At 44.9% G+C, this 16,245-nt stretch overlaps 1 protein-coding gene across 1 annotated transcript; it reads right to left on the bottom strand.

The window, feature by feature from the left end:
- OLIG3 (oligodendrocyte transcription factor 3) lies at positions 348-1,166 on the bottom strand. The gene has a single exon (XM_018053533.1). The coding sequence runs from the start codon at positions 1,164-1,166 to the stop codon at positions 348-350; it is 819 nt and encodes a 272-aa protein (XP_017909022.1).

Below are 16,245 nucleotides of genomic sequence, written 5' to 3' on the forward strand. Positions count from 1 at the left end.
CTCTTTACACAATAAATGCAGTCTTGACAAGAGCTTATGGCAGTGAGAAAAAGTGGCGCGGCATGGAGAAAAGAAGCATGCATGCAAGACACACGACGTCTGATTCGAGTCCCCCTTCGTTACCACCTAGAAATTGCAGTTTGGTCTTAGTTCTGTCCCTCCGCGGGTCAAGTAGGATCTGAGATCTCTCAGGCAAATGTGGGAGGCCACTGGGGGGGTCCCACCGCCGCCCACCCTCCCACGGGCCACGCGCCCAGCTCCCCCTTCCTTCCGGGCCTGGCACCTCGACCCGACCCCTCCCGCCCGCCGCTTTCCCCTCAACCTCCGCAGCCGGGCCGGCCCGCTGCTCACTTGAGCAAGTCCTTGGACTCGGCAGACAGCCTGGCCATGTTGGCGGTGGACAGAGCGGACAGGTGCGGCGGCGGTGGCATCTGGCAGATGGTGCAGGGGCAGGGTAGCCCGGCCCAGTGCTGGAAGCCGCTGCCCAGCTGCAGCGCCGGAGGCGTGGACGGCGCCTTGAGCAGCGAGTGGGGAGGCCGGATGGTGCCGATGGCGGGCAGCGAGGCAGCGGACAGAGGGGACGAGGCGTTGCCAGAGGAGAGCGCGCCGCCCAGGATGGGATGCACCGGGTGCACGGCGTTGGCGGCGTGCGCTGGGTGGCCGGCCGAGTGGCCCACGGTCCCGCAGTGGAAGGCCGAGTGGTGGCCTCCGTAGATCTCACCAACCAACCTCTTCATCTCCTCCAAGGAGCTGGTGAGCATGAGGATGTAGTTTCTGGCCAGTAGGAGAGTGGCGATCTTGGAGAGTTTGCGCACCGAGGGCCCGTGTGCGTATGGCATGACCTCGCGCAGCCCGTCCATAGCTAGGTTCAGGTCGTGCATCCGCTTGCGCTCGCGTCCGTTGATCTTCAGTCTCAACTGCTGGAGGTCCTGCTCCGACAGCTGCTTCTTGATTTTGTACTTGCTGCTCTCGCCCGCGGCCTTGGCGCCGGCTCGCGAGAGGCTTTCCCCTGGCATCTTCTGCACCATGTCGCCCTGCGTGGACGAGACCGAGTTGAGGCGGCTCTCCTGGTGGTGGTGATGGCGGTGGTGGTGGTCCCTCAGATACATCTCATCCATGTCCGGAGATGAAGCTCTGCTGGAGACAGAGCTTGAATCAGAATTCATTTTATTATAGGGGATGCGGCCCTACCGTGGGGAAGCTTTAGGAGGGAAATTAGAGAAAATCTTGAATTAAAAAAAAAAAAAAGCTGCAGAGCCCAGCAACCCACTTCTTTTCACGCAAGACGTGAAAAGAAAAGCTGAGGCACTGCCTTTCCCCGCCTTTCTCCCTCCCGACTCCCTTCTTTCTGGTTTGGCTGTTTCCTGGACAGCTCGTTGGTGTGTGCTTGAACTAACCTCAAGCTGAAAAAGAGGGGCTTTTATAGAGCTGCGGCGGAGAAAAGAGACAAAAGGAACCCTCCTATCTATCCTGGGCTGGTTAGGATGACGTGCCATCATTCAGGGCGGTGCGCTTTGCTGTCCCATTTAGCAAGGATTCCTATTCATATTCATTGTGGGGCCGCCCTGGGACACCTCTGCTCAGAACTGCTAGGAGCCCCCAGGCACAAAACCCTCTGATTGACACACTCACCGCTCCAGCTCGCGCCTTCTGGATTAAAAAAAAAAAAAAAGAAAGAAAGAAAGAAAAGGAAACAACTTTCCTCTACCCCACTCCCCTTCCTAATTTCCCTAACCAAAGCACACCTAAAGGCACCGAAGGAAGGAAATGGAAGGGAGCCAGGTGGAGATTCCTCTGGGTTTGGAAAGAGGAATTAAAACATTCTCTCCTTTCTTTCACAGCTACTCCCAAGTTTTGGAAAACGTGGGCAAAAGAAGCTTCAGTGGAACGGTTTCAATGACGGGGATGCACATGAAGGGCAGGTTCAACACGCCGGGGTCAAGGTGGGAGGGGCAGGGGGATGCCTGCCGACGTGCACAGCCTGAAGGTCATTTCAATAGGTTTCTTTCCCTAAACACTGACATTGTGCTTATTTTGTTTATGGGGCCCTCCGGTGTGGTTGTAATGGGATGTCCGTATCTGGTGACGGGGTTGTACCCCCAACGCTGCTGTGAGAATGGGTCTCTGGCTTTTTATATCTTTTCTTTCGTTTTGAAATAGATTACTGAAAGAATTTCAATGTTGCCAGATTCTGTAACTTAAGACCTGGAAATGAGGGAACAAACCAACCCTGGCGTTACGATGAGAGCCACTTGAGGAGAGGAGAGGAAAAGTGGCCGAGGAGGAGGGAGGGAGTTAAAGGATTGCAAAGTTTCCCGAGAACACCGGGAGAGACTGTTTCTTCTCCGGCTACCCCCCAACTCCCGGACCCCGGCGCTGGCTGAAGATGGAGGAGCGGTCCCCCTCCCACAGCTCGACCCGAGGGCCTTCTAGCTCTGTGCGCGCCCGGGCGGAGCATCGGCGGCTCCGCGTTCCTCGGCCGGGGCCGCCCCACACCCCGCGGTCCCGGAGAGCGGGAGCTCAGGGTCGAATAATGAACTACGACTGTGGGTATGTGTGTGTGTGTGGTTTGGCACCATAAGAGCTGAAGAGCCTCTTGTGGGTGCGCGCGTGGGCCCTGCGGTCCCGCTCACAGTCCAGACTGGGGAATAAAGAGGACGCCTGGAGTTTGGAGCTTTCGGTTCCAAGGGGGAGCTCGGCGCCGACCTTTCTTCCCCCTTGCTGAGTTTTTGTCAGTCGGAACTAGCTAAGCCGCCAGAGAGGCCGGAAGGCAGAAATCCCCGGAAGGGAAGCTGCCCTAGGGGCGGCCTCTAGAAAAACCTGGGCACCTCCACGCTCCGGGCTCGGAGAAACAGGAGAAAAATGTTAGGTCGCGGCTGAGTGTCTGGGTGGCAAGTGCAAAACTGAAATAATCCAGGAATCTCGAGCAGTCAGGGCCTCACACTGCGCCGCAGAGTCGCTGCAAGCCTCCAGAACTCACGAGGTAAAAGAGGCTTCACTTTCCATTGACGCAAATGGAGCGGCCGACCGGAGAGGGATGCACGCCCAGGTCCCGAGCTCGCGCGCTCGGTGAGGCTGTGCCTGGTCACCGTCACGCCGCGAAAGCAGGTCGAGTGGGGAGACACGACGTGGGGACGGATTCTTTCTCGACACCGATCATTGCTTCTCCGTAAAGAAAAAATAAAGGAAATGGCCAGCACCCCCTCGTCAAGGCCAGGATCTTAGTGCCCTTGAAGATTGGACACAAGCCTCTCATTCTCCTGTCGCCTCCATAGAAAGTTTCTTAAAACGAAACATCCAAGGAATTCGGTTGGATGTGGAGACTCTGATAGTCAAACGCACTCCTAATATCCAAGCAAAAGGAATGTTTCCTAATGCACCGGACTCACCCATCTGAACTCAGATAACGACATCCCCGGAGCTGGTTTTGAGCAAAAGGGTTGCAGAACGCACACTTTCGGACAACGCCCCAGGGGATGGACAGAAACTGGGGGAAGAGGCGTGGTCCAGACCACAGCCTTCAGAGGCTCTTCTGCTGATCAAGGTGTGGGGCCGGGAGCGCTGGACCCGAGCTGCAGCGGCTTCCTCGCCTCTGGGCCAGTACACAGGCCCGGCCCCCTGTCAAAACCACCTTCCTGACCCTTGGGTATCGACCTCTGTCCTTCCCATGCCCCAAGTGAGAACGCTGCTGCTCAGTTTTGACTTCAGGAAGTAGCAAAGTCTAGTTTGAGCAGAAGGGTTGCAAATAAAGGAATAGAAAAATCAGGCCGCTGAAAGGTATTTACCTTTTTAAAAATCCCTATTTTCTCAATGGACAGTATGAAATAAAGTGTAAAATCTCCCTCCTCCTCCCGCCCTGCCAATTAATAGAGAAGGTAAAGTTGCCGGGGCGGGGGTGGAGGACGGGCGGGAGAGGGAAAGAGTGTGTGTTGGGGGCGGGGGGAGGTGGGGAGCAGTCCGCTCAATACAAACTGAAGAATTCACTTGCCGGGCTGAAGAGAGTGGGGGCTGTGTTCTGGTAGTCAGAAAACCAGAAGCCTCTCTTCCTCCGCTGCATCTTTCCGTGGAGAGAGGGACATAGGCGGACAGCAGCCAGGCCCAAGGCGGGCTGCACTGGGCGCAGAAGGGGCGCCAGGCCTCTGCCTGAAAGGACAAGATCCACTTCATCCCCGGAAGGTTTTTGGCTCCAGTACGGAGGCAATGCTTGGAGTGTGTCCTGGCCTGAGGTCCTCTTTCACAGTCTGGGACGCGCGCGTCCTCTCCTCTCTAGTCGCCCTCTGCTTTCCACAAGGGTCACTTTATGTGAGCCTGGGATGGCTCAAGGCCCAAGGCCCCAGCCAGGCAAACACTTAGCCTTCCAGGAGTCCCACCCTTTTCTAGGAGGCTTGTTCCCCATTCCTTAGCTCTTGGCAAAGAGGGAGAGTGACTAAAGGAGCCACAGTTTTGCTCGCCTTGAAATGGGTCGGTACTAGCCAGGGCCGAAAAGGCAGAGACGTCCACCAGGCAGCGCTGGCGCTGCTCCTAAGCGCTGGTCTCGCGGAGTCGTTTTGGACTCGGAGAAGGCACTTCCATTCGACTACCCCACTCCCGAGCTCAGCCCTTCGGGATATGCCCGCGGGCCGAAAGGGAGCAGGCTAGAAGCCCCACTAGAGCAAGCAGATGGATTGCCTTCCGAGGGTCGTCTCTGCCATCGTCCACCCCCTGGCGCGAGCTGGGAGGGGAGAGGAAGGCAGCCGGCTTTGGGCCGAGCCAGCGGCTGCCTAAAGGAACCTCAACCAGAGACGCGCCGTGACCTTGGCCCTGGCCAGGGGCCCATCCGGCAGGCCTGGAGCGGAGTGAGCGGGTGAGCGGCAGCGGGGCCGCTCTCTCCAGGCCACACCCCGCGCCCTGGCTGCCCGGGTGGGCGACGGCGGGGAGGCGGGGGTCGTGCTCCGGCAACAGGTGCGCCCCAAGGCCCGCGGGCTGCTCCCGGCCAGGCAGTCTCGGGCCTGGGAAGAGCCTGTGTTTCTCAGCCTCTGCATAACGCTAGAAAAGTAGCAGGTCGGCGCGAGGACCTGAGAGGAAGAGCCGCCCTGCCTGGCCGGCGCGCCCCTGGCGCACAGCCTCAGCTCCGCAGCCCCAGACGGGACGCAGCCCCGGCTTCCGGGGACCGCGCCCTCCAGCGGCTTCGCGGCTCTTCCCGACCCCCTCCCATCTCCAGATCGCCTGGGAGCCATGTCTTACCCGTTGCCCGGTGCGCGCCGCTCTGCAGTTTCAGCTACCGAGTTCCTCGCCAGAAGCTGCCGCTCTGCCCGAGCCCGCGGCGAATTGGGCTCAGGAGCGATCGCCACCCCCCGCCCCCCCAAGCTCTCGTAAGAGTCCAGAGACAAATGTCACGCTGGCTGACCTGCCAGGCGGCTACTGTGAGGAGCCGGTCAGTAGACCACGTCCGCGGGCTTCTCTCGCTCAAGCCTCAAACTTGACCGGCAGAAACTTTGGCCAAGACCGAACAGCAGGAGGCTGCCCTGTGGGCTTCACCTTTTAACCCAATTCCCCTTCGGAAACAAAAGGGATAAAAGGGAAACCCAAATATCTCTAAAGATGCTCCGTCATGGGCAACCGGAGGAATAGTCTAAAAACTAGTTGACCACGGAGGAACTTCTCAAAAAAGTAGTTTCTTTCTTTATCTGCTGAGTAAAACATTCACTTCACAACAATAGCAACGGGGACCGGGTCATCCAGACTGTTAGGTTGATCAAAGAAGCCGTTACAAAAAAGAAGAAGACATCAAGTTTTAAAAAATGAAATGTCAACATAAATCGCAGCCAAGCAAAAATTATCTCTTCTCCCAGCAGCGCATCCTGAATGATGGAATGTAGCGAGGGTGCTAAACCCCTTGTCCTCGCAGTCGGAGCTGCCAAAATTGAAAACCCAACAATTAAATAGGTGCTAGAAGGACCCTAGGGGATGGACCTGGGCCGGTCGGCTAAAGTGCTTTAGCTTTCTGGATTTTCCCATATTTTATATAATGTCTCCAACGCTCATGATTTGTCCAGTATTTTTCCTCTCCTTTTTAAAATTTGATTTTCATACGAGGAAAATAGCAGAAGTTGAAGGACACCAGAATTTTATGAAGCGATTGTAACTGCTTTTCGCAGTGTTGGATGTGAGATTGGAGGGTGAGAGGAAATCACAGAATAGCATAAAATGATGAAGTGCTAATTATGTGGATATATAGACAAGTTAATCCACTGCCAGAAGTAGAAGTTTGACTTTAATGATGCACAAGCTACTGGGCTGGCCAGAACTTACAGTCTCATTATAATTATTTAAAGACTGACAAAAGTCAAAGGAGATATGAACTTCTGGGTTTCATTTATAGGATTTTGCTCAATTAGTGAGCATACTTCAGTACTTTTTTTTTTCCTTTCCGGAAACATCTGCTCAATTGCCAAAACCTCTACTGAGTTTTCCTTCTAAAGAAAGCCAATAAATTGAAAACATTTTTCCTCAAGATTGGAACGTTTAGGTTGATTTAAATATCACTGGTGATCAATCACTTAAACTGATGAGTTTATATTAAAATTTGCATACATATACACACATTCTTGGCATGCATCCTGACATTTTGAATTTGTGGCCCCATTAATACCAATACTTTAACAAGCACTAAGTAGATGATTTCTTATTAGTATTTTATTGTTATTAATTTTCTTCTTTTGAGTTAAAGTCACTGTCTACAATTTGATATTGATATAAAATAACATGGAATATTAAGTTCTGCTTTTTCTTTTGGAAGCTATTTTATCATCTTCTTGGTATATTCAATTAGATAGTTAAATGTTAACACATATTGCTGTATTCTTTGCTAAAATGCTTAAGGAATTTAGTTTTATTTTAGAGATAAATATTTCTTTTAGAGATAAATATCTTGGGTAGCATGAATATTATTTTCATTTTGTACTCAGTAAATTCAGGTTTATATATAAAGTATGTGAATATATACCACAAAGTGGTAAGAATGATAAGAACCTACCTATCGAGCAACAGAGCATTAAAGAGATGCTAACATTCATGTTGTCAGTTTATCATATTGCTTTTTATTGTAAGTACCTATACATGTGTGTTCCAAAACTTACATGTACATTTGCATAAAATTAAAGACACTAAAATATTTATTTGAAGCCTTAGAGTTCCAAATAAAAAGGAATAAGTTAGTTTTCAGATGCTAATAGAGACAAAGAAAAACAGTACACACCTTCTCAGAGGTAGAATTGCATTTGAAATGTTATATTTGCACACATTATTTAAAAAAAAATGATCATTAAAGAGTCTGCCACTGAATCTTGAAAAGTCAAAATGGCAGTTTTTGAAAATCAACATTTCCACAGATTAACTGATTTTATACATAATATATGCTACAGACCAGGTGAATTCTGTTTCATCATTTCTAAAGACACATAGAAATGTGATATACTCTCCTTTCTCACTAGACCATTGTTTTTTTTCTATTCAGTGATATGTTTTTATATTGTTTGTGTAACATCAACAGTCGGAGTGTAAAGTTTATAAAGCCCAAATTGTCACCATTTACAATATTGGCAGAATTTTCACTATCATCTCTAATATTATGATATATAATAAAATTGAAGCAATTACCCAGACAAATGAAGTTTCAAGTACTGTTTTTCTTTTATCTCGGGAGTGGGATCTGAAAAGAGGAAGCAGGTTGGAAACCGGAAAAGTACTACTCAAAATTTGTAGATATTTAGTTATTCTATATTTCACTTGTAGACTAGTCTGAGTCTCCTTCAGATGAAATGATATTCTCAGCTGTCGAGAACTGGTAGTAAAAAAAGCCTTATATAGTTGGAATATGTTATTTTTTACAACATAAAATGACAATGGAAGTTAACATTCAAAACATAACATTACTGAAGACATTGGTGAAGGAAACGACAATTTTCCAAACCCTCATATTTTCTTAGTAATTTTGATTGTTTTTTATAACCCTTGATAATTATGAAATAACAGAATATTAGACTATTTATGTTCACAGAAGCGAGCATTTCAATTGGATACCTTAGCACTTTGTTTTTTCTCCTTTTCATAATGGTAAGTATAATAAATACTTTGTAAAAGGGGGAAAGAAAAGGGAGGGCATAGAACACACTTGTATATGTCCTTCGTTCATAATATATAAACTTAATCCACTCTTAAGTGCATTTTAAAGAGCTGTTTGCATGAAAGTGCTCCTCATGTATTTTCTTAATTTAAAAAATTTTGGAAAATTTAACGTTAATTCTAATATTTTAATACAGAGCCCGCTTGTAGCCATTTTCCAAAGACCCAGGAAGAGCAAGTTTTCTGTTTCTATGGTGCTTTGTTCACCATTCATACATCCTGCAAATGTATGTATGTGTGTATCTCAGTCGAATTGCTTGAGATAAGCTGTGAGGATGAAAACACTGAGGACTTCTTCTGCGATAGTACTTATAAGTACCATTGAAACTACTGTAGAGGTCAAGTGGCAAATGGAACACATTATCAGACTGAAACCCTGCTAAAAAATAGATTTAAAAAAATTAATACTATAGATCTCCTAGCTAGAGAAGGTTTCCAAACAAATTCTTGATTTTTTCCACTGGCAAAAAGAAACAAAAGCTTTTAACCTTATCAATTTTATTCTGAAGGACAACTTTAATGTCCCAATACTTGCTTGTAATACAATAAGACATTTACCTCAATAAGAAATTTATTGCTAGAAAAAGCCAATTTCTATTTTGTTGATGTGAACTTATAAACTAATTTTAAAATTCTTTCCAGAGTCAAAATTATTTTTCTCCTTGAAAAGCTCTTATATGTGATCTTTTTATGCCCAAACAATATCAAATGCAATTATGTGTAAAATTTTCAATTATTCTTGCTGGAATGGACCTATCTTTTTATCAAAGTTTTGTCCCCTGTGAAAATAAAGCAAGGGGTAATAGCTCTTTTGCTCCCATTAGATTTATTATTTGAAGTAATTATATTAAATGGAAAATAATGTGATGCCAAGAACAGATACCCAATAGAAAAATATTGCTGAAAGATATGTGACAGGAAAGATGTGGGCCCATCAAGAGCCTCTAACCAATTCACCTTAAGAGTTTTAAGTTGCTATAGAAACTAAAATCTGAAGAGCATACCCAACCAGGGGTTTGAAAACCTTTTTAAAGACGGGACTAGAATAACTTCCCTGGTGGCTCAGATGATTAAGAATCCACCTGCAGTGCGGGAGACCTGGGTTTGATCCCTGGGTTAGGAAGATCACCTGGAGGAGGATCCACTCCAGTATTCCTGCCTGAAGAAACCCCATGGACAGAGGTGCCTCCTGGCAGGCTATAGTCCATGGGGTCACAAAGAGTGAGCTACAACTGAGTGACTAAGCACAGCACAGCACAGAATAACTACAGCACAGTTCCTCTCAGTGTTTGCGGTGTCCCTTCCCTCTTTGTTTGATAAGGCCGTCAATAACAAAGGGAGCAAAACCAAACACCAGCAAAGAATACAAGTCAACAAAGAATATTGTGTAGGTTTCCCTAGTAAGCTATCTTCTGGCCAAAGCTTCTAAGTACCATAGAATCATGGGAAAAATGAGTTCCTGGAGAGACATAAAGTATTTCTTTGGGTAACTTTTATGTTGTAAACATAGAGATGCCACTTCCCCATTGATGACAGTGTTTTCCTTATGGTAGGAAGACCAGAGACAGATATTACACAAAACAGACTTCACAACCCATCAAATTTCCTGGATAGGGTTTGCTCTTTCCTAGAAGTACACACTTACTTTAGAACTTTCATTCTGTCATCTGCACAATGAAAATAATTGTGCAGATGACAAAATTAAAAAAGGCAAAATGGTTGTCTGAGGAGGACTTACAAATAGCTGAAGAAAGAAGAGAAGTAAAAGGCAAAGGAGAAAGGGAAAGATACACCCATCTGAATGCAGAGTTCCAGAGAACAGCAAGGAGAGAGAAGAAGCCTTCTTAAATGAACAAGGCAAAGATATAGAGAAAAACAATAGAATGGGAAAGACTAGAGACCTCTTTAAGAAAACAGGAGATATCAAGGGAACATTTCATGCAAGGATGGGCACAATAAAGGACAGAAATGCCAAGGACCTAGCAGAAGAAGAAGAGGTGGCAAGAATACACAGAAGAACCATACCAGGAAAGACCAAATGACCAGGATAACCATGATGGTGTGGTCACTCGCCTAGAGCCAGACACCCTGAAGTGTGAAGTCAAGTGGGCCTTAGGAGGAATTACTATGAACAAAGCTAGTGGAAGTGATGAAATTTCAGCTGAGCTATTTCAAATCCTAAAAGACAGTGCTGTTAAAATGCTGTACTCATTATACCAGCAAATTTGGAAAACTCAGCAGTGGCTGAGGAAAGGACTGGAAAAGGTTAGTTTTCATTCCAATCCCCAATAAAGGCAATGCCAAAGAATACTCAGATTACTGTATAATTGTGCTCATCTCACATGCTAGCCAAGTGATGCTCCAATCCCTCAAGCTAGGCTTCAAAAGTATGTGAACTGAGAACTTCCAGATATACAAGCTGGATTTAGAAAAGGTAGAGGAATGAGAGATCAAATTGCCAACATCTGTTGGATCATAGAAAAAGCAAGGAAATTCCAGAAAAACACGTAATTCTGCTTCATTGACTATACTAAGGCCTTTGACACTGTGGATCACAACAAACTGCGGAAAATTCTTCAAGAGGTGGGACTACTAGACCACGTTATCTGTCGCCTGAGAAACCTATATGCAAGTCAAGAAGCAATAATTAAAACCAGACATGGAACAATGGTTCAAAACTGGGAAAGGAGTACATCAAGGCTGTATATCGTAACCTGGCTTATTTAATTTATATGCAGAGTATATCATGCGAAATGTCAGGCTGGATGAAGCACAAGCTGGAATCAAGATTGCCAGGAGAAATAACAATAACTTCAGATATGCAGATGATACCACTAAAGGCAGAAGCGAAGAAGAACTTAAGAACCTCTTAATGACGGTGAAAGAGGAAGGTGAAAAGCTGGCTTAAAACTCAACATTCAAAAAGCTAAGATCATGGCATCTGGTCCCAACAGTTCATGGCAAAAAATGGGGAAAAAGTGGAAACAGTGACAGATTTTCTTTTCTTGGGCTCCAAAATCACTGCAGATGGTGACTACAGCCATGAAATTAAAAGATTCTTGCCCCTTCAAAGAAAAGCTATGACCAACCTAGAGAGCATATTAAAAAGCAGAGACATTACTTTGCCGACAAAGGCCTGTCTAGTCAAAGCTATGGTTTTTCCAGTAGTCATGTATGGATGTGAGAGCTGGACTATAAAGAAAGCTGAGCACCATAGAGTCGATGCTTTTGAACTGTGGTGTTGGAGAACACTCTTGAGAGTCCATTGGACTGCAAGGAGATCAAATAAGTAAATCCTGAAGGAAATCAGTCCTGAATATTCATTGGAAGGACTAATGCTGAAGCTGAAGCTCCAATATTCTGGACACCTGATACAAAGTACTAACTCATTGGAAAAGACCCTGATGCTGGGAAAGGTTGAGGGCAAGAAGAGAAGGGGATGACAGAGGATGACATGGTTGGATGGCATCGTAGACTCAATGGACATGAGTTTAAGCAAACTCCGGGAGTTGGTGAAGGACAGGGAAGCCAGGCATCCTGCAGTTCATAGGGTTGCAAAGAGTCAGACACAACTTAGTGACTGAATAACAACTGAGATGAGGAAGACTGAAGAAGGATATATTTTAAATATGTTAAGTCTGTGATTCCTATCCAAATGAAAATGTTAAGTAGGCAGTTGTATAAACATTTCTGCCATTCAAGTAAAGAGATTAGGTAAGATCACCAAGGGGTGTCAGTTCAGTTCAGTTGGTCAGTCATTCTGACTCTTTGAAACCCCATGGACTGCAGCACGGCAGGTTTCCCTGTCCATCACCATTTCCTGGAGCTTGCTCAAACTCATGTCCATGGAGTTGGTGATGCAATTCAACCATCCTATCCTCTGTCGTCCCCTTCTCCTCCTGCCTTCAGTCTTTCCCAGCATAAGGGTCTTTTCCAATGAGTCAATTCTTACTATCAGGTGGCCCAAGTATTAGAGTGTCAGCTTCAGCAGCAGTCCTTCCAATGAATATTGAGGACTGATTTCCTTTAAGATTCACTTATTTGATCTCCTTGCAGTCCAAGGGACTCTCAAGAGTCTTCTCCAACACCACAGTTCAAAAGCATCAATTCTTTGGTGCTCAGCTTTCTTTATAGTCCAACTCTCACATCCATACACAACTGCTGGAAAAACCATAACTTTGACTAGAAGGACCTTTGTCAGCAAAGTAATGTTTCTGCTTTTTAATATGCTGTTTTGGTTGCTTATAGTTTTTCTTTGAAGGGGCAAGAATCTTTTAATTTCATGGCTGCAGTCACCATCTGCAGTGATTTTGGAGTCCCCCCAAAATCAAGACTCTCACTGTTTTCCCATCTATTTGCCATTAAGTGATGGGACTGGATGCCATGATCTTAACTTTTTGAATGTTGAATTTTAGCCAGCTTTTTCACTCTCCTCTTTCACTTTCATCAATAGGCTCTTTAGTTCTTCTTCATTTTCTGCTATAAGCGTGGTGTCATCTGCATATCTGAGGTTATTGATATTTCTCCTGGCAATCTTGATTCCAGCTTGTGCTTCATCCAGTACAGCATTTCACATGATGTACTCTGCATATAAGTTAAATAAGCAGGATGACAATATACAACCTTGACATACTCCTTTCCTAATTTGGAACCAGTCTGTTGTTCCATGTCTGGTCTCAATGTTGCTTCCTGACCTGCATACAGGTTTCTCAGGAGGCAGGTCAGGTGGTCTGATATTCCCATCTCTTTCAGAATTTTCCACAATTTCTTGTGATCCACACAATCAAAAGCTTTGGCATAGTCAATAAAGCCGGAGTAGATGTTTTTCTGGAACTCTCTAGCTTTTTTGATGATCCAACAGATGTTGGCAATTTGATCTCCGGTTCCTCTGCCTTTTCTAAATCCAACTTGAACATCTGGAATTTCATAGTTACTGTTGAAGCCTGGCTTGGAGAATTTTGAGCATTACTTTGCTAGCCTGTGAGATAAGTGCAATCGTGTGGTAGTTTGAACATTCTATGGCATTGCCTTTCTTTGGGATTGGAATGAAAACTGACATTTTCCAGTCCTGTGGCCACTGCTGGGTTTTCCAAATTTGCTGGCATATTGAGTGCAAAACTTTAGTAGCAGCATCTTTTAGGATTTTAATGCTTCTCCTTTGCCTTTAGACAGGGGTATTATTTTTTCATAGGCTCCAGCATTCTCCTGTTGATGGTTATTCAGCAGTGAGTTGCAATTTTGGAGTTCTCACAGGAAAAGATGAGCATATGTCATTCTACTCTGCCATCTTGCTCCTAGCACACCCCAGGTGGTGTAGATTTAGATAAAGCTGAGAACATTCCAAGGACTGAGCTTTGGTGCATTTCCTGGAAAGAGGGAAGAAAAGGAAGAGGCAACAAAGGAAGCTCAGAAGGAACAGCCACTAGGGTGGGCAAGTCCACACATGGTGATATCCTGGGAGCTAAGGATGAGACAAAGACCTAGATCTCATCTTGTGGATTTATCCAGATGCAGGTCATTGACAACTTAGACTAGAGTGGTGTTGATGGTATAGTGGGGGAAGAAGTCAGCATGGAGTAGGTTCCAAAAAATATGGGAAAGGAAGAATCAGAGAATGCAACTAAAAAACTCGATCATACAGTTTTGTTGAAAAGAGAAGCAGAAAAATGATGCAATTACTGGGACCATGTTTCCTTTTTCAGATGGGAGAAACCTCAGCATGCTTATACATTTCTGGGTATGATCTAGTAATGAAAGTGTTAGAACCTTAGTCGTGTCTGACTCTTTGCAACACCGTGGACTGTAGCCTGCCAGTCTCCTCAGTCCATGGGATTCTCCAGGCAAAAATACTGGAGTGGGTTGCCATGCCCTTCTCCAGGGAGATCTTCCTGATTGAACCCAGGTCTCCGACATTGCAGGCAGATTTTTCACTGTTTGAGCCATGAGGGAAGCCCTCTAGTAATGAAAGGAAACTGGTAATGTGGGGAAGGACAACTGCTGGGTCTATGCCTTTGAATAGGTGAGAAGGGATGGGCCTATGCACACAGGAGAGGACAGACCTTAGGAACGCTCAGGTGCAGGAAGGTAGAAGTGGTGGTAGGTGCTTCTGCAAAGTATCTTGTATTAATCCTGTTTTCTCAGTTGAATAAGAACCAAGGTTACTTCTGTAAGTAAGAATTGGAGAATGAGAAACTGATGATTTAAAGATACTTGATATGAACTAGACTTTTAGGAGAATGGGAAAGTAAATGGGTTAAGGAAGTGCAGCGTGGTTGCCAGCACCACCCATACCCAGGAGCACTGCAGGGATGCACCAGTGATTACACGGCTGTTCTGTCATCCTCCAAACATAGGAAAGTCAGATGTTGGGGGTTTGGGGCCTATCATACAGGTACCACCAGCTGCCTGCCCAAATCATACCTCATCATCTTCCTTGTAAACAGATGTCTAATTTTGTATATTTGACAATGTGCTCATATTGTCATGTATACAAAAGGGGCTGACTCAAGACTGGTTTCAAGCTGGGTAATCTATTTCCATTTTTTCAGATACTTGTTTTTTCTACTTGAGATAAAAGTGGCCATACGGCCACTGTTTTTTATCCACGAGAATAAAAAAGCGTGCTGGAGGCTTCTGGGAAAGTTGCTTCCTTCTCTGATGAAAGAAAATCTCTTTTACTTTCACTTCCTGCTTCTTGAGAACAAAAATTATTGGACTGCAGCTGTCACTTTGTGACACTGAGGCTGCATGAGAATGTAAAAGCCGACTTACTGGCAGAACAGAAGGGAAGCAAAGAGCAAGCGTTGGTTGAGTTACCAGACCAGACTTGAATTAACTTCCTAACAGTCTCATTCTTGAATCTAATAAATGTCTTATAATGTTAAAGTCATAGAATACTTGGGTATTCTGTTATTTGAAGCCATATTCATTTTAACTGGCTTTCCTAGACTTGAACAAAATAACCAGCATTTAAAAATTGTACATGATATGCAAAGTGTGTGGCTATAGAGAGGGGATATTCAGTTCCTCTTTTCTTTCAAAATAAGGCATGTAAATTTAATATTACTGAGATTCCACTTTTGGATACTTATCAAAAAAAAAGAAAAAAGAAAAGCAGGATCTCAAACACATGTTTGTACACCCATGTTCATAGGATTCTTAGCCAAACAGTAGAAGTAACCAAAATGCCATTGATAGTTGAGTAAATAAGTAAAATATAAAATATACATTCAATGGAATATTATTCATTCTTAGAAAGAAAAAAATGTTACAACATGGATGAAACTTGAGAACATTATGGCAAATTAAATAAGAAAGTCATCACAAAAAGAGAAATACTATATAATTTCATTTATATTAGGCTTGTTGTCATTTAGTTGCAAGTCGAGTCCAACTCTTTGGTGATTCCATGATCTATAGCCTTCCAGGCTCCTTTGTCCATGATTTTCCAGGCAAGAAAACTGGAATGTGTTGCCATTTCCTTCTCTAGGGGATCTTCCCGACCCAAACCTATGTCTTCTGCTTGGCAGGAGGATGCTTTACTACTGAGTTACTGAGGAAGCCCATATGAGGTATGTAGAGTATCAAATTCATAAGAAGAGAAAGTAGAATGGTGGTTGCTATGGATTGGGGAGGGAGAAGTAGGGAATTGCTGTTTAATAGGGACAGAGTTTCAGAAGATGAAAAAGTTCTGGAGATTGGTTGCACAAAAATGTTAATATACTGAATACTGCTGAACTGTATACTTAAAAATGGTTACGATGGTAAATTTTATGTCAGGTGTATTTTCACCACAATGAAAAATAAGTACTAAGAAATTAAATAAGAATACTCCATAAATAAAACCATAAAGCTTATGAAGAAATATAGTAGCCCTGAAAATCAAACATACTATAATGAGATTTTTTAATAAGTTTTCAGCAGAAGTTTTAAAAAAGTCATTCAATTGTCTGAAGTAATTGAAGTAATTCAGTTCAGGTCAGTCGCTCAGTCACATCTGACTCTTTGTGACCCCATGAACTGCAGCACGCCAGGCCTCCCTGTCCATCACCAACTGCCAGAGTCCACACAAACCCATGTCCG

The sequence above is a fragment of the Capra hircus genome, chromosome 9 (assembly GCF_001704415.2).
Source record: "Capra hircus breed San Clemente chromosome 9, ASM170441v1, whole genome shotgun sequence".
NCBI lineage: Eukaryota > Metazoa > Chordata > Mammalia > Artiodactyla > Bovidae > Capra > Capra hircus.

Bases quoted from the DNA above. Each gene is read 5' to 3' on its own strand.
- OLIG3 (XM_018053533.1), bottom strand. From the start codon at position 1,166: ATGAATTCTGATTCAAGCTCTGTCTCCAGCAGAGCTTCATCTCCGGAC.